At 37.6% G+C, this 18,864-nt stretch overlaps 1 protein-coding gene and 1 pseudogene across 2 annotated transcripts; both read left to right on the top strand.

The window, feature by feature from the left end:
* The first annotated feature begins 31 nt into the window (after nt 1-31).
* LOC148156528 (toll-like receptor 2 type-1) lies at nt 32-7,787 on the top strand (annotated as a pseudogene). The gene is made up of 4 exons (XR_015764664.1): nt 32-108; nt 1,727-4,244; nt 5,221-5,338; nt 6,238-7,787. The product of XR_015764664.1 is annotated as a toll-like receptor 2 type-1 (transcript).
* A 234-nt stretch (nt 7,788-8,021) lies between these two features.
* LOC106934234 (uncharacterized) lies at nt 8,022-15,009 on the top strand. Its single transcript, XM_015014003.2, has 5 exons — nt 8,022-8,235; nt 9,123-11,581; nt 12,584-12,701; nt 13,156-13,404; nt 13,882-15,009. The coding sequence occupies exons 2-4, from the start codon at nt 9,154-9,156 to the stop codon at nt 13,388-13,390; spliced, it is 2,781 nt and encodes a 926-aa protein (XP_014869489.2). The 5' UTR covers nt 8,022-8,235; nt 9,123-9,153; the 3' UTR covers nt 13,391-13,404; nt 13,882-15,009.
* Nucleotides 15,010-18,864: the final 3,855 nt, after the last annotated feature.

The following is an 18,864-nucleotide window of genomic DNA, read 5'->3' as shown; positions in this document are numbered from 1 at the left end:
GTGTGTGTGGTTTCCTGTTTTTTTATTTAAAGAACCGAGACATGACACAAAACTCAAAAAGAAAAACCTGCCGTGCCACTTCAGAATAATGCAACGCAGACATCAAATGTGAGTACCAGAAACAGATACTCTTCTTTTCATCATCAACAATAACAATCGCCATTTAGACGAAATTTAAATTCAAATTAAAGTTCTTTTAGATGAGATTGATCTTCTTGAGATTATACCTAAGCTGGAAACGACCTTAAATAAAAACAAACAACAAAAAAAACTAAATAGTTACATTTTGAACAATTTTCAGCAACAGAAATAGTGAAAAAGATCAATTTGAGAGTTGAAAGAGGTTTTTGTGGATGCCAGCCAACCAACCATTTATCTTTTGATCATTTTTGTTCACCATGTTGTTCAAAGTAAACATGACGAGTCTGACTTTTCCTTTAGTACTCAGCATTTCTCTGCACTACTTTGTATATTCTGTAAGTTTATATTGGCTAACACTATTTCCATAAATAGAGACATTCTGGTGCTCTTGATGTCTTCTGATTTGTTCATGTAACTGTGGTGACTTTTATAGTTTGCATGATTTTTATGATGCTAATAATGCATCTAACTTCTCTGAACACTGTGCTGGATCACAAAACTGATCAAATTATGTGTTAATATTTTTGGATTTTTCAGTAGTTCTGTTTTTGAAATTATGTGCAGATTTTTAACAATTTAATATTTTTGGATGGAGTATCCATCAGGATGTGGTAGTTTCCCATCTCTGCTTAATTTCTGTTTTATGAGTTTTATTCACTTTTTAAAAAGAAATTTGATGTTTTGTGCTAATAATGAGCCATGTAAATCTGGACTGACTAGTTTAAAACTTCTACATCCTGTTTTGTAATATAATAGTTGCTGGTTACATCAGATTAAGTTACACCGAAAAACTAGGCACATTTATTTGGACAAATTTTATTTGGGGAAAAAATACTTTTAGGAGTATTTTTACTACACTATACTTCTTATTTTCACTTGAGCAACTTTATTATAAAGCATTGATTCTGTTACTTGAGTAAAATTTCTGGATTCTCTATCCACTTGTTTTAACCAAACAAGTAAATTTAACGGGCTGCACAGTGGTGCAGTTGGTAGAACTGTTGCCTTGCAGCAAGAATGTTCTGGGTTCAATTCCCGGTCCCAGTCTTTCTGCATGGAGTTTGCATGTTCTCCCTGTGCATGGTGGGCTTACTCCGGTTTCCTCCCACAGTCCAAAAACATGACTATCAGGTTAACTGGCCTCTCCAAATTGCCCCTAGATGTGAGTGTGTGTATGGTTGTGTGTCTCTGTGTTGCCCTGGAACAGACTGGCGACCTGTCCAGGGTGAACCCGCCTCTCACCCAGAACATTGGCTGGAGAGGCACCAGCAACCCTCCCGACCCCACTAAGGGACAAGGGTGTAGAAGAAACACACCTGCAGATTTTATTAAAGCTTTTATCAACAAAAACTGATTTAGAATTGGGGTTTTTTTGCCTGATATTGTTATTTTTTGTTACCGATATGAATTATTGTCTTTTTCATCTTGAAAGACAATTTTTGAAATAAATCTTGAAATACCAAAATTATTTTGGTCCGGATGATGGGGTAATGATTGATATTTTTTACTTAGACATATTTAATATGTTGAAGTAGTGCTACTCTACCCATCTCTGATCTTAGATTTGTGTGACTTTTGCATGCAGGTAATTATTCTTGAATGACATTGTCAGCCACCTCAAACTGAAGAAATGGCCGCTGCTAGACCTCCGTCTTCATGCTTCGTTCTGCAGATTCTCCTTCTTGTTGTTAATTTCAATCTTTCACTTCCTTACGTACTGAAAAAATGCAATGTACGTTACGAGGAGAATCCCTCCGCTGATATGGCTTTGGACTGTGCGAACAGGAAAATTGAAAATGTCCCCAAAGACATCCCCAAAGATGCCGTTTCACTGAACCTGAACAACAACTGGATGCAGAAAATTAATGGAGGAGATTTTTCTGGCATGTCAAAGTTGAGAATTCTGGATTTAACGTCAAATCAAATTGCTCAAGTGGATGAAGGGTCTTTTATCGATCTGATGTTTCTACAAACTCTCTGCATGGGAAATAACAAACTTAATGTCCTGATGAGCAACATGTTTCAGGGTCTGTCTAACCTTACTGTGCTTTTTCTCAACAACAATGGTATTCAGGTCATTCATGCAACAGCTTTCCAGTTCCTCACTAGCTTACAAACTCTAGATTTAGGAAACAACAGGCTTCGACAGATCACCGACATTCAGCCCATCCTACAGTTACCTCAAATCACGATGCTTGGACTTAAATGCAACAGCTTTACTTCCTTTGAGACCAAAGACCTGCTGCTGAATCAGTCGTCAAATCTCAAAGAGTTGGATATTTCTGGTGATTCCCTGACAATTTTCAGCATCTCTACACCTGTCTTTCCTTACCTCCAGAAAATAGAGATATCTATGTGTTTTTGTTACAAAGACCTGCAATGGGAAATTCCAGACAAACAGTTTCTGAGGAACATATCGTATTTATATCTTGGGAGGTCTATTTTTTCTTTCGAAGGGATCACAAAAGTCCTGGAGAGTCTTGACTCTTTACACCATCTAAGACTAGAAGCCCTGAAGATGCATGTTTACGAAGGACTGCTATCTACAATTTGCAAAATACCAACACTGAGGAAGCTGGATTTGTTTAACAGTCATATCAAGAATTTGCCTGTTAAACTTGCACTCTGTTCTCAACTCACAGCGCTTGACATGAGAAAAAGTGATGTAGACGAACTGCCTCAAGGGTCACTGGGGTCAATGAAGCATCTCCGATCGCTAAACGTTTGTGACAATCAGCTAAAGCAAGTTCCACATGATGCGAGAAGTCTCCGCTCCCTCGAGATCTTAAATCTGAATTACAATTACATATTAGAGTTGACCTGTGAGGACTTTGAGAACACAACACAACTGAGAGAGCTTTACCTGAAGAGAAATCGCATTAGCCAAGTGGATTACTGTGTTTTTCTAAATCTTGAAAGCCTAAAGCTTTTGGATCTGAGTTTTAATCAACTGATGACATTTGAAAACAAAATTTATTTGCCAAAGCTTGAAATTTTAAACATAAATCACAATGAAATAGCTTTCCTAGAAATACTTGATTTTCTTGGTTTCCAATCCCTGAAACAGTTGGATCTAGGAACAACTTTCTTTGATGGGATGACACAAAGATCATTTCATAAAGTCAATAAACAGGAGAATAATATTTCATCTCGTGACAGAATATGGGAATTAAAGCTCTTGGAAAATTTAACAATAGAACTGAACCCTCGAAACCTTTTCAGCAGTCTTCAAACAAACTATTCTCGAGATATTGTGGTCTTTAAATCAATGAAAAGATACACAGCAATCTGCAACATTTTTTGCTTTCCACATCAATTAGCAGATATACACAGGGCTATGACATATTTGGAGAATTTTACAGCTGTCAACGTCTTTATTGAAGCTCCTTCTATAGACATGTTTTGGTTCAATCCCGATCTCAAGAGTGTGACATTCATAGAGACTGATTTTTCAGACGCGGGTCCAGAACTCTTCCTTCCAATCCCAAACCTGCACAGTCTTGAGCTTTCCAAATGCAACATCAGCTCTTTGGATTTTCTGGTGAAGGCCAACCTTACAGCACTCAGATTCCTGAAACTGACTGACAATGAACTTTCTGTGATTAATGACACTGTGTTCAAGTCTTTCCCATCTCTAACGTACTTGGATCTGGACAACAACCCGTTCACCTGTAACTGCTCAAACGCACGCTTTATCCAATGGGTGAAGAACAATAAGCAGACACAGGTGGTAAACGCTCATCAATATAAATGTTCCTCATCTGTGGATAAAGGAGAAAGTTTGTTACTAGAATTTGACGTTCATTTGTGCTGGGACGATGGCAGATTTTTCTACTTCATTTCCAGCACTTGTCTGGTTGTTCTGACTCTTCTCACATCGTTCATCTATAACTTCCTATGGTGGCATCTCACCTACACCTTCCACCTCTTCCTGGCCTATTTCTATGACAGTCAGAGAAGGAAAAAGGAAGTTCTTCATCGGTTTGACGCCTTTGTGTCCTATAACGTCCATGATGAGGGCTGGGTTTACAGAGAAATGCTCCCAGTGTTGGAGGGACAGCAGGGCTGGAGACTCTGCCTGCACCACAGAGACTTCCAACCAGGTAAATAAAGGCTTTTAACTTATTGCCAAGACGATACTGTTGAATAACTGACGTGGTGGATTGAGAAATTTCGGTGAAATTTTTTTTACATAATTTTCTTTAATCTGGAAATTTTATGAAAAATTCACATTTTTCTACTCCCATTTGGGTCTCTACTGCTTTTAAAAACCTCCCAGCTTGGTTTCAGCTGTAAGTTATTGTTTTTTAGTGTGTGGGAAAATTACCCGTTTCACCTAGTGACCCCAGAGAAGTCCACCCCCGTTACCTAGCAACCCCAGGGAAGGCCCAGCCCGTCTCCTAGCAACGCAATCTGAGTTCCGACTAGGCACTGTACCATATCTCCCATAAAAGACAAGTGAAATGTTTTGTCTTCCTGACTCACCATTCAGAAAGCATTTGATGTATTCTTGTTTTTTTGTGCAGAAGACTTTCAAAGATGTACTGTTGTATAACTACACATATGTTTGCAGCCATTTTCAAATTATGGCTTTAAGATCCAAAGCTGCTACCAGGTGGTCACACCTTTACTAGTAAACTTCAGCCAACAAATGACGGAAAGTTTTGCGTTAGAACATTTTTTGTTTCAATTTAATAGCGCCCTTTAGGAAATAAAATTATTTTTTTCTTTTTCATCTAAGTTAAAGTTTTTGGTGGTTGTTCTTTTATTTTCCTTGCAAAGCACAAATAATTTAAAAAAACAAACAATATTAAGTATAAATATTTCAACAGGAAATTATCTTATATGCCAGTAAAGTCATAAATTCATTACATTATCAGAGGAAGGTCTTAATGACAATAACATCAGAAAGCAATCGATTTATTGTTTTACCTGTCGATTTGTGTGTTGTTTTATAGTTTGTTTTGTTGAATTAGAAAATAAGTTTAACAATTCTCTTTTGTTTGCTAATATTCTGTTTCTTTTTTTTAATCAGAAATGACAAAACATACACTTAATGCACTACATGTGTGTCCTCAGGTAAACCCATCATAGAGAACATCACTGATGCCATTTACGGCAGCAGGAAGACTATCTGTGTGATCAGCCGCAGCTACCTGCAGAGCGAATGGTGCTCCAGAGAGATCCAGATGGCCAGGTGGGGGCGCTGTCTCTTTTTATAAACAACGAGAATATAACTCTATGGCAGTGTTTTTCAACCACTGTTCCGAGGCACACTAGTGTGCCGTGAGTGATCGTCAGGTGTGCCGTGGAAATTATCCAATTTCACCTATGGTACCGTATTTTCCGGACTATAAGCTGCTACTTTTTTCCTAAACTTTGAACCATGCGGATTGTAGCATTTAAAAATGAAAAAATTTGTTTGTGATTTTCCCTCTTTAGTTTCACCTGCTCAATAATAAGCAACATTTTAATAAAATATATAAATCCTTAAAGATCCAAAACATTAAAACGGCTTCGGACTGCTGCCTTTATTAAAAGAAAAACACAACACAAGTCCTCAGTTGATTTCAGGTTTGTTGGCCAAATTTTTACAGTTCTCAGGGGGCTGATCAAAACCATTTCAAGGGCCACAAATGGCCCCTAGACCACACTTTGGAAACCCCTGCTATAAATGGTTTCATCTCTTAATTGTGGCAATTAGGGTTTACAGCTCATGAAAATCGAACATATATATACATAGATATTGAGATTTATGGAAGTGCAGTCTCTGATCAACGACTGGAGTGGAATAAATCCTTTGTAATTTTTATTTTTTCTTATAGCCTCTTTTTTTTTTTTTTTTGCAAAACTCTGTCTTAACAAAAACTTATCAAATTTGTAATAATTTTTGCACTAGTTTTTCATCAAATTAGCAATAATTCATAACCAGACATTGTCACTTAATCCCCAAACCACTCTTGTTCACATTTAGGCAATAATATTGCCCTTCAAGATTAAAAGTGCACTAATTACACTGAATGGATTAAAGCTATAACTAATCACTATTCACAAATATTGACAAATGATATCTCTCTTTCACCTGACTTCTTTTAGCTTTCGCCTGTTTGATGAGAAGAAGGATGTTTTGGTCCTGCTGTTTTTAGAAAACATTCCTGCTCGTCATCTGTCTCCATATTACCGCATGAGGAAGCTGGTGAAGAAGCGCACCTACCTGAGCTGGCCCCAGGCTGCACAACATCCAGAGGTTTTCTGGCAGAACGTCCAGAGGGCTCTGCAGACAGCGGGCGCTCTCACTGAAAACACGGACCGCTGACTGGTCCAGCAGGATGCTGAGAAAATGTAAAGAGCTGTAAAATCACGGTTAAGATTAACCATAGATTAACTTTATTCCAGGGTGTTAAAGGGTTAGTTCAATGTAAGATAATTTTTTTGTGCTTCACATCATTTTATGTTTTCAAAAACATACTTGGAGTTTTGTCTCCAGGTATGCATGCATAAGAAATCCTTTAATCTCCATGGCAACCATTCAGCTCTGCAAAATGCCTGGGTGGACCTAGCTCCGCCCTCAAGGCGCAGCTTCTCCTTGGAGCTTCTCGAGACTCTCCAACTCAGCTCCTTCAGACTTCTTTTTTTTATTCACCAATTATTGCACACAGAACAAACATTGGTGTGTGCAAAATAACCGGATAAGAGAACGAATAATAGCAACAAAAATAAACGAAACAAAAAGGAAATGCGTCCTTTTTGTTTCGTTTATTTTTGTATCCATCTTAATGCATACGCATTAAGATGGATACAGCTCCTTCAGACCAGTCAGCAGCTTTCTGACTGGTCTGATGGAGAAACAGCATGGCTGATGGTTTGGCATAAATGTAAATAAATATCCAACCTACCACACTGTCCTTCAAACATTTGTACAACTGCCATAGCATTACATAGCTAAGAAAGAGCTTGTGAGACAAAGGTGTTAGATATGTAAATCAATGTAAGTATACACAATCTTTGTTTTTCTTCATGTGTGATTATGAAGCATAACTTTGCACTGCCATCATGAAAAACCTCCAGGCGCTGTCTTCCAATGTGCAACAAGTTAGCCTTTGCTCATTAAGCAGCATAGTTCACGGTTTTTTTCAGATCTTTTGCAAAGAATAGCTGAGTGTTTCCGTCAAAGGAACTGAAAGCTGTTACTTGCCCCCTCTTTTTTGACTGAGTTTCTTGCAGACATAATTAGACTGCGATGCATTTCTGTGCAAACTGGAAGTCACACATCATCAGCTTTCTGCAATGTTCCTCTTTCTGATTGTGAGGAGGATTTCTACTGAAGTTAAACGCATTAAATTTAAGAGAGAAAAGGAGCTCGGACTCAACCTGACAGCAGACCTGGAAAGAAATGGCAGTTTTTTCTCATGCAAACACTGTAGATCTTTGAAACTTTAGAGTACTATTATGTTGACATGTGGAATAACAACATACAAGCAAAATTTACAACAGTTTTTTTTTATTTTCTGTGCCATCTGTTCAGCTCTGTCTAGTGTTTTTTTTTTATTTCAATGTCTTGTTCTCATTATGTAATTTTAGCTTTTGTCTTATTGTAGTACTTTATTCTTTTGTTTAAATTAAAATCTTAAATTTTCTGTTTTCAACCTGCAGGAATTTGTTCCTGAAGCTTGTTCTCTTTCTGTAGAAAAATGTGAAAATGACCAACAAATGGTTTATTATACAAATAACATCATGTTGTAGTCATGTTATACCTACAAGACTGCTGAGTTCTTATTGGTAAACTACACAAGTTGGTTGGTTGGTGACAAAGTGCTGTATTCAAGAATATTATTGGAAAGTTTGGTGCAGGGACAAAGTATGGTAAAGACGATTATTAACCTTGTGTTATGAGTGCACACTGTTCAGTGCATAGACAGTTTCAATAGTACTTTTTTTTAAGGAAAAAAAAATTGGTTCCCCTTTTGGAGCGCTTATAAAAGAGACACATCCAACATCTGATACAATCACACCAACACAGCTCACACATCGTCTCTTAAAGTGACTGAAGGTAAGAAGAGCTTCACTTCGGTCACAAACTGCTGAGGATCAAATGTGAGTATTGCAAACATTGACCCTACTGTATATTACTATACTATTATTATAAACAAAACTAATTCTAACTATGATAAATTCAATTTACTTAACAGTTGGATTGTTTTTTTATCTAAAATAAAAACATATTTTGATTTTTGAGCATGATATGTTAACTGAAACAAAAAAATCTGTATTTTCTCTTCTTTCTTATGCACTTCTTGTTACTGTGCACTATTTTATTTTTATATTTGTATCATGTTCGAATTTCATTTCATTTCATTTATTTAGATGCCTTTTTGGATCCTAAGGGAAAATTTGGAAGAATTTAGGATTTTTGTGGATCAGATACCAGGGCAAGTTAGGGAGAAACTCCCAAGCCCTGTTTACTTTCAAGGTTGGCTTCTGGTTTTGGTTTTATTTTTTAGCTTTGTCTCTCTCGACCGGAGGCGTCATCAGCTTTTGACACAGTTACTGCCCGCCCATGGAGACAGGCAGTAACTGGATGTTCAGCAGTTCTTTTTGTTACTGCTCATAATTATAAGTAATTCCAAGGAATGATTTTGAATATTTTAGTCAACTCTGCGTTAAACTGAATAGGTTAAGTAGTAAAACACAAAACAATGCTATCTACCACTGTTTTTGTTGCTAACTGCCCATGCAATTATAGAAAAAATGCTGCACCTGTGCGTTCTTCACACCTGCAGAATACGTCACACCTCCGCAGGACGTGTTGCTGAAAAGTTGCTGAAACTAAAAGAAAATCACATAATGAAAATGTCAAAATATAAATGTACAACCTTAACCCATTTAGGCGGTTGATTTGGGGGTTAGTTACACAGTTCAACGTTCAAAGTACAACTTTACAGCTACAAAGAAATTATGAATTTGTGTAAATGTCTTTGCAGGTGATCACCATTGAATGATAAACCTGCAGTTATGGCCACCAAAGGAAGTTTGTCTTCACTCTTGATTCTAAGACTTCTTTTGCTTCTGCTTCATTTGAACCCTTCTCTGCTTTATTCTCTGAAGAACTGCTCTATCCTTTATCAGGAGAATCCATCTGATCATGTTTATGTGGATTGCTCACAGAGGAACCTTTTAGCTATTCCTGATGACATCCCTAAAGATGCAGTTTCATTACTGTTTTGCAGAAATCATGTTCTAAAACTTAAACAAGATGATTTTCGTGGTTTGTTCAAACTGAGGATTCTTGAACTAGAGTTAAATAAAATTTATCATGTGGAAAATGAATCATTTCTTGATTTGGCTTTTTTAAAGACTCTCAACATGAGATTGAACGAACTTACCAGTATAACAGCCAATATGTTTCAAGGACTATCTAATCTTACCCAGCTTGACCTCAGTTTTAACAGCATCCAGTGTATTCATAAAACTGCATTCAATTTCCTTGTCAGCTTGCAAACTGTAGAGATAAGTGGAAATAAATTCCAACAAATCACTGAAATCCAACCCATTTTCCAGCTACCACAGATACAGAAACTTAAACTGTTAGACAATTCATTTCCTTCCTTTGAGACAAAAGACCTGCAGCTTAATTTCTCATCAAGTCTTAAAGAGTTGCATGTTTCTGGGCGTAACATGCAAATGTTTAGCATCACAACTCCAATTTTTCCTCACCTCCAACTTATAGAACTTTTACGCCCATTGCAGTTGTCTAAAATGATATGGTACATATCGGACAAACATTTTCTGAGAAACATAACACATTTGTATCTTGGTTGGAGAGTACTTCTCTTTAAAAATATCAAGACAGTAATGAAGAGTCTCAACTCTCTATCATATCTGAGCTTAGACGCAACAAGCAGGTGGATAGAGAGAGGGCTATTGTCTACAGTTTGTAACATACCAACATTGAGGAGTCTGAATTTGATGTGCAGTGATCTTCAGAATTTAACTTTTGAACTTGCATCATGCTCTCAGCTCATAGAGCTTGATTTGTCCTTCGGTCAAATGGCTGAACTGCGAAAAGGTTCAATACAATCAATCAACCGACTACAGACACTGAATGTGACTAACAACCGACTCACTATAGTTCCATATGATATAAGAAACCTTACCTTCCTCGAGGTCTTAAATATGCAAAACAACACAATCCTCACGTTGAGCTGTGAGGATTTTGTGAACACAACAAGTCTTAGAGAGCTATACCTCACTGGAAATCGTATAACTGACATCAAAAGTTGTGTGATTGAAAAACTTCCTAATCTCACAGTTTTGGATTTGAGCTATAATCTACTAATGACATTTGGAGACTCCTTTGAGATTCCCCTACATAAGCTTGAGATCTTGGATGTAATCCAGAACCCCATAAAAACGCTAGACGTAAAGAAATTTCAACAACTACAGTCACTAAAAGTGTTAAATGTGGAAACACAGCTTTTAAATAATTTATATGTCTGCAATGACTTACAGCTCTTGGACCATCTAACAATATATTTACGCCCTCGAGAAAACTTTAAAACCTCTGTTTCAAACTATTCTGAAATACACGTTAACTCACACTCACTGAAAAGTCTCACATTGATTGCCAAAGACCAACCCACTGACTTTGATTCAGTAAAAAAGTTTCTTATGACTGTTAAACCTGCTGAAAAGTTTACAGCTATAAACATCTATGGAGACCCTCCTGATGGAAGAACATTTAAGCTTACTCCTGAGCTCAAGAGTCTAACTTTAACAAAAACTGATCTTTTGATTGTAAAACATAAAATGTTCCTACCAATCCCACACCTGCAGTCTCTGGATCTTTCTGAGTCTGAGATCAAGTCATTGGATTTTCTGATGCTGGCCAATCTTTCTGCTCTCCGATATCTGAAATTGACAGACAGTGACCTTTCTGTGGTCAATGAGACTGTCTTCCAGTATCTCCCATCTCTAACATATTTGGATCTGAGTAATAACCCGTTTACCTGTGAGTGCTTAAACGCAGGTTTTATCCAGTGGGTGAAGAGCAACAAGCAAACACAGGTATTCAATGGTCATCAGTATGAATGTTCCTTTCCAGTGTCTAAACGGGGTACCTTATTACTAGACTTTGATGTTAAGACCTGTTGGGAAGATGGCAGCTTTCTTTACTTCATTTCTAGCACTTGTCTGGTTGTTCTAACTCTTCTTACATCATTCGTCTATAACTTCCTGAGATGGCATCTCAAATACACCTTCCACCTCTTCCAAGCATTTCTCTACGACAGCAGGAAGAGAAAGACCATGAACCCTCATCAGTTTGATGCCTTCGTGTCCTATAACGTCCACGATGAGGGCTGGGTTTACAGGGAAATGCTCCCAGTGTTGGAGGGACAGCAGGGCTGGAGACTGTGTCTGCACCACAGAGACTTCCAACCAGGTAAATAAAGTATTTTAACTCTTTATTTTTACGATGATACTGTTGAATGACTGAGGTGTAGAGGATTGAGAAATGTTGGTGACTTTGTAAACTTTCAAAAACATTAATGTTCTATTATGGGGACATATTACGAAAAATTCATTTTTCTTCTTCCATTTGGATCTCTACTGCTTTTAAAAACCTCCTAGCTCAGTTTCAGCTGTAAGTCAATGTTTTTTAGTGTGTGGAAAATTACCCATTTCAAAACTCTTCGGAATGCAACATCAGAAATCAGCAGGCTCTGGCCTTCACCTAGTGACCCCAGAGAAGTCCAACCCGTTACCTAGCAACCCCAGGGAAAGCCCAGCCCGTCTCCTAGCAACGCAATCTGAGTTCCGATCATGTGCTGTACATTGTACGCTGGAAAAGACAAGTGAAATGTTGTTTGGTTTTGTTTTTCTAACTATTCAGAAAGCATTTCATGGATTCTTGTTGGTTGTGTGCTTAACTCTTCTGCTTTTCAAATATATACGGTAGTAAATATTTGGCCAGCAGCAGCTTATTTGGATTTAAAATGTCAAGAGGCCCTGAAACAGATAAAAGAAGCTCAAAATAGGCAGAACTGATCAGACTAAATTCTCATTATTTAGGAATGATTCTGTGCAAAAAATGTAATGAACATGTTTTGTACAGTCCATAGTCTTATCCTAGCCTGTTGAAGGAAGAATAGTAGGTCACATTTATTAAAACTCCTTAAAATAATTACTGAAATGTCAAAATGTATCTGAGAATGAAGAATAATCCATTATTATATGCTAATTTATTTGCTTTATTTCAAATATCAACCATTGGACAGGTCATACTTTGCAGTGTTTTTTTTTCTTTGGGAAATCACCCAGGGTGATTCTGACAATAAATTTGATGAAGCTACATTTTTAGACAGAAGTTGAACTGGAGGCTTTACTATAACGTAGGCAAGGTCTTTTTGAGATACGGCTGAAAATACATCTGTTATATCCACAGGTAAACCCATCATAGAGAACATCACTGATGCCATCTATGGCAGCAGGAAAACCATCTGTGTGATCAGCCGCAGCTACCTGCAGAGCGAATGGTGCTCCAGAGAGATCCAGATGGCCAGGTGGGGGCGCTATTCTTGAACTTGATGCTTTTTAAATGGAGAAATGAAATGTATGTAAATGTATGCTTCGTGAAGGTTTATGTTTACAACATCTATGCATCGTTTGAGGTGTGAGGGTGGAAAGTGTGCTTCTTGTTTGACTAGTGCTAAACTAATCTCTGTACTTTTTGGTGTTAGCTTTGTAGTTTTAATAGATTCTCAACTATTTGGATGTTTATATTTAGCGTTCTCCTTCTCATGCAAGTTCGTTCATCATACAATGCAACAAGCACCACTAATGATTGTTTCCAATGTAATTTCACCAAAAAGAAGTGCATTTTTAACCTAAATTAATATAACAGTGATTATTTGCAACAGATCTGACAAAATCAGGTCTGTTCAGTTTCACTTTCTGTTACACATTTATGAACAGCGTCAGGAAAATATCTGATAAGTTTTCTTTGACATCTTGCAGCTTTCGTCTATTTGACGAACAGAAAGATGTTCTGATTCTTCTGTTTTTGGAGGAGATTCCTGCTCGTCATCTGTCTCCATATTACCGCATGAGGAAGCTGGTGAAGAAACGCACCTACCTGAGCTGGCCCCAGGCTGCAGAACATCCAGGAGTTTTCTGGCAGAACGTCCAGAGAGCTCTGCAGGCAGGGGACTCAGAAAACACGGACCTGCTGATCGGACCAGCAGGATGGTGAGAGAGAGCTGCAAGGTACAACTTCTCCCTGTCAGTAGAGCCTATTGTGAATCCTAAGGCGAATGAACATATTATTTGTAACGGAGAGTTGTTTCTCTGGTATTATGCATACCAGAGAAGTTCACAAGGTTGATTGGCAGCGCTAAGACACTCCTCCTGGCTCTGATTGGTTGTTTTTGACCAGGAGTCGTTCATTTTTTCAGACAAATCAGGGAAAAGGTGGAGGAGCGCAATGTTTTCACTAATTATCTGTCTCATAAACTGTCATGGTGACCATTCTAACAAATATGCAAAAGAAAACATATTTATTTATAACATTTGTGTGCTACAGGTTTAATGTATTTTAAGATATGGACCTTTCATTGAAAATGTATCTGGTCCAAATCTATGGCTTCAAAAATGTTCCTTGAATTAAAAGATTTAAAAACTACAAAAAATAAAAAAATCAACATCTATTAATTCATCCTCTCTTTTTTGCTCCTTTGACTTCAGGCTTCAAGCTGCTCCTCCAATCCAGTCATGAAAACTACAAGGTATCAGACGCTAGAAGAAATATAAAACCCTTCCAGAAAGTTCTTGATCTCTTCACAGAGGAATATTCCTTGAACATCACTCAATGAAGACTCTACAAATCCCCACCTTTAACCTCCTGAAGATGCACCAATAAGAGCTTTTTGCTAAACAGTATTATAACCTTTGACATGTTATTACCTTCTTGCCAGTTTTTTCTTAAAGGAGAAGATGGTATTATGTAAAAATGGCTTTTTGAGCTTTATATCGTCCAATAATCTATTTCCTTTTTAAAAACATGCCAGGAGTGTTGTTTTGACTATTTCATACATGCTTGACAAATCCTTTAAACTCCAGTAGCCTCTATTTAGGTGCTTGGTCTCACAAAGCTCAGCCTTTTTAATCCAAACTCCACGCATTTCCAAAAAGGTCCTGCTTTCTCCCTCTCAGTTCCTCCAGACTAGCGGCAGCAGCAATTAGCAACGATTGTAAACGGCATAATGAAGTACCATTGTTGTAAAGAAGATGATGACATGCTGGAAAGAGCAGAAGCTTCTTAAAGAGAGAGAAGCCAATTTCAATACATAAAATTGCAAAGTCAAATTTCTGTTAAGTCATGTTTGATATATATAGCATATTTATACCAACTGAAGGTAACATAGTTACTTTATTGTGCTGTAAAAATTGCCCCATATGCCATTATGAGATTTTTTTTTTTAATCTGGGCAAAGATGAGTCCATTAATGCTATGCTTTCATGTTATTCTGAGAGGAACTGAAAACAATCGGTGTTGCTGATCTTGTGACTCAGTTTCTCAGAGACGATTAGGAACGCTAACGATATGCAGCCACAGGAAATGGCTGCATATCAGGAGGCAAAAGTCAGATTTTAGACTGGTAGGACAAAAGCCATACCAGTTTGTCACATAAATATCGTCACACCTACCTCATCAACCTCATGTTCCCTTTTTCAATGCAAAATGGATTCCTATTTAGGGCTTAGGTGTTGCGAGTTCTGCTTCTGTTTTTAGATGTTTGCACTACTGTGAAACTTTAGACATAAAGAGCTCGTCTGTAAACCAATAAAAGTTGCTTACTCTAAAGGCAATAACCTTTTTTCTTATACATTATCCTATCACATCTTGTGGTTTTTAAAAAATTGTTCTGTAAATATTTATTTCTTTTTAGTTTTATTGGAACTCATGGGAGAGCAGAGCTGACCAAGGCCTTATTGTTGAACTTTAACTTTCCTAAGAAATGGTTGGGCAGGCAACAGACGTAGGAGGACTGTTGAGCAACTCGGGGTCATTAGAACAGACATCAGGTCATAATGTCTCCAAGACAGTGATAGATAGGAGCTCATCGGTCCAAGCAGTCAGCCAATGAGACAGGCACAGCAACAAAGCTAGCCAATGCAAATGCACCAAAAGCTGAAGGAATCTTTGGTTGGATCCTTCAGGCAGCATCAAGCCAAGATCAAGATGGACAAAGAACTCTGCAGCTGAAGAAGAGCTGGGGCCACAGAGCCGAAGACTGTTCTGCACATGGGGACCAACCCGTTAGCCCCGCAACATGTGGCTTCAAATTGTACTTCTCTCATCAGCTGGGTTCGGACCCTAAAGACATAGACCAGGGCAAAGGCAAAGAGAAAGATCTGGTGCGTTCCTTCCCTGAGACCAGCTCGTCTACATCTTAACGGACCAGAAAGATCGTGACACGAGGAGGAGGGAGCTACAGAGCCGGAAGACAAGAAGCTGAGGACCGCTACGCACAAGAGGAAGTTACCCTGAGGCCCGAGACCTGCCGCTCTAAGTCAGTACTCTTCCTGCCAGCACCGAAGTCCTGTGTGACCTCACCATCGAAGCAGAGATGGAAGCTCATCAGACCTGTAGGGACGTCTGCCCTCATCTATCAGCGCTGTGAGCCTCCTGCTGCTGCAACACCTTCTTCATCATCAGGCCAAATCTGGGGTTCAAGATGTCAAACTCCGGCCGTCTCTCTCAAAGTTCCCCTTTTTTAGTTCACAGTGTCAGCATTAGGGAAAGAGGCTAGATTACTGATTTTATTTATTTGATTATTTCTGCAACTGAATTAAGCTGTACTGACCCTTGAAAAATTGCCTTACTAATAAATAATATAAATAATTAGCATTAAGAAAATCTAAAAGATGTTGTGGACATTCAATTAATGAGTCACCTTAAAGTTCTTTGATGGTTGTAAAATAGCTATGAAGTTTGATTCAGGGAGGAAAAAATGGAAAATGTTTTATAGGTTGCTTTCAGCCCAAAACTGAAACAACACCCTTGGGACTCGCCCGAGTCACTAAAACCAACCTGGTTCAGTAACAAGTGCAAGTTGTGATAAAGAGAAAGAGCGATCATTAACAGGTGTGCTCTGTGAAACTAGCTGGAACTAGTGAATTAGCTCAATCTGGCTAATTCACAGGGTGAAAAAGGGTGGGACATCTGGATGGAGGTCATCAGGAACCAGGCTAGTCTTTCTCGACGCCAGCTTAATCAGAGTTTACTTCACTTCTGGACAGGGTAAATCTTGGCAGATTTAGGAAACTCAATTCACCCGTCAGACGGAGAGCTGGTAGCACATCTCCCTCCTCTGACAAGGGGAAGTAGAGGGAGAGGGGGGGAGGGTTGCGCAACAACTTCTGTGTGAAACAAAAGATAAATGATTTGATTTATACCAGATGAAACACAGAGAAGCATATTCTGCCAGTAGCCCATGAAAATCACATAATATACAGTAATTAAGTGCAAAATGAAAAAAGAAAACCAGCTTTTAAAAATGAAAAAAGTTACTTTGTAGACTCATCAAAAAGTCTTGGTTAAGTTAGCTAAGTAAATGCTTTTTTCAAAGCTTTGTTTTAGATTTAACTATTTTTTCTGCCTATAGATCTACTATAAAATAAATAAATAAAATGTGATTATTCCAGCAGGTTCCACAGGATTTGCTTTGGTCTCTGCTTATACCAGGATGTTCTCATTATGTAAATTTAATCAAGATGAAAATTAGACATAATTACATTAAACTGATGTCATGATCCATGGATTGAGAGTTTGGATGAACACAAACATGACCAGCAGAGGGCGCTGGAGTTCACAGAAACACAGAGCGGTACTGACATAATATTTCACAATGTTTGAAATATTCAGCAAAGGCTTTTTGAATTTAAAAAACAGAAAGAGAGGGCTGAATCTGTCAATGTTGTTTTGGTTACATACTTATCAAGAAACAACTTAAATAAAAAATATTGAATTAAATAATGATTTCAGGCTTATCTTACATTTCTTAAAACTCTTAATGCTCAAAGTTCAGCACTTAAACATTTAATTCACACTCAAGTACTGAGTAACTGATCATATATTCTGATTTAATATCCTAAATCAGAATATTTAATATTTTAAAATGAAACAGAATTAATTCAAATTTAATTATAATTTATCTTATTTTAGGGTTTCTTTTATTCTCTGTTTTGTTGGGGGAAAGTTATATAGGTTTAAATATTTTTAAGCTATGAGATAACTTTATGGCATATAAAGTTAATATATCATAGCATTAAATGCTCAAACATAAAGTTATGAGCAAATTCTGGTATTTTGAAGACTAAGACCAAAAATATATATTTATATACATAAATAAAACAAATTCAAGCAGATGAAACACTTTTTAAAAACTTTTTTTTCTACTATGAGACTTGTGAATCTAATACATAAAACGGGTATTAGTTTTAACAGAATAAAGTGCTTCCATTGACAATTTGAGGTATTTAAATATTCACTTGATCTCCAAATGGCACAAAAGACAGAAATGAACATTAGAACAACAAACCATGTGCACAAACAATAAGTTTCACTTAATGTAAATGTATGTTTTACATTGAGTGGGACCTAATGTAAGGCATACATTAGATTTTTACATTTAGTAAGATACTTAATGTGCATTTATGTTTAAAATATATGTGTTTTCATTCAGCATAGTTACTTCCAATAGGTATCCAGAATTTTACTCAAGAGAAGTGATTCATTTTAGGTAAAAGTAAAAATTACGATGAAGTAAAACTACATCTAGAAGTACACTTTCCCTTAAACATTAGTAAAATAAATGCATTAAAGCCTGAAAGCTAAGGGTATTTAGCATGGCGTATAAATCGTTTCCCCGTAACGGTGAGTTTCTTCTTGGCTATTAATACTTTTAGCAGCGTACATGAGATTGATTGACAGCGCTAAGACCCTCCCCTGACTCTGACTGGTTGTTTTTGACCAGGCATTTCTTCAGACAGCAATAGCAACACAGACTATCTGCATCTATTTTTTTAAAATAAAAGTTTCATGCTGAACCTTTAAAACTATCTGTAGTGACCAAACTATAAATGGTGCATGTCGCTCATATGTGATCCTTACTTCTTAATGTTTCTATTTATCCTTCGCTGAGGAGGTTCGGCATCTGAGATGTTTATCTGAAACCTTTGTTGTTCGACACCAGTTGGTGAAAAGGGTTTCTTTTACTCTCCGTGTTGCGTCGGGGCAAAAGAGGCATGCTATTTGCCGTATGGCGAACAGGAGGGGAATCAGGTCTGGGGTTGGCAGGATGCAGGCCTTTGGGAAGAAGCATGCAGGGATGGAAACAAGGCAGGTGGGAGAACAGTGAGCTACTTTAGGCTCATGAACTACAGAGGCTTTGATTCCCTTTAATGCCTGGAAAATGCAGGACATTATTCATTTTAACAGCTTGGCGGACCTTGAGGACACCCAGATAGATAATAAAGACTTTGTGAAGAAATTGAACCGGCAATGCCTCCCAGGCCTTTAAATAAATGTATTGTTTATAAGATCCACACAACGTTCAGGAAGTGTTTACGTTTGGTTTAAAGCTCTTTACGGCACAGAACCAGCATGCTTAAAAGAGTGAGAGCTTTTATTGGCTGAAAACTGAACTACTCTTCTACATTTAG

This window comes from Poecilia mexicana, unplaced genomic scaffold, assembly GCF_051168715.1.
Source record: "Poecilia mexicana isolate PSO_F unplaced genomic scaffold, ASM5116871v1 scaffold_11, whole genome shotgun sequence".
Classification (NCBI taxonomy): domain Eukaryota; kingdom Metazoa; phylum Chordata; class Actinopteri; order Cyprinodontiformes; family Poeciliidae; genus Poecilia; species Poecilia mexicana.
This window is presented reverse-complemented; position numbering and strand designations above follow the sequence as displayed.

What these genes read in the sequence shown, in the direction of transcription:
- LOC106934234 (XM_015014003.2), top strand. Translation starts at nt 9,154, where the DNA reads ATGGCCACCAAAGGAAGTTTGTCTTCACTCTTGATTCTAAGACTTCTT. An exon ending in CCACAGAGACTTCCAACCAG is followed by an intron (nt 11,582 to 12,583) that starts GTAAATAAAGTA and finishes TTATATCCACAG; the next exon opens with GTAAACCCATCATAGAGAAC. An exon ending in AGAGAGATCCAGATGGCCAG is followed by an intron (nt 12,702 to 13,155) that starts GTGGGGGCGCTA and finishes GACATCTTGCAG; the next exon opens with CTTTCGTCTATTTGACGAAC.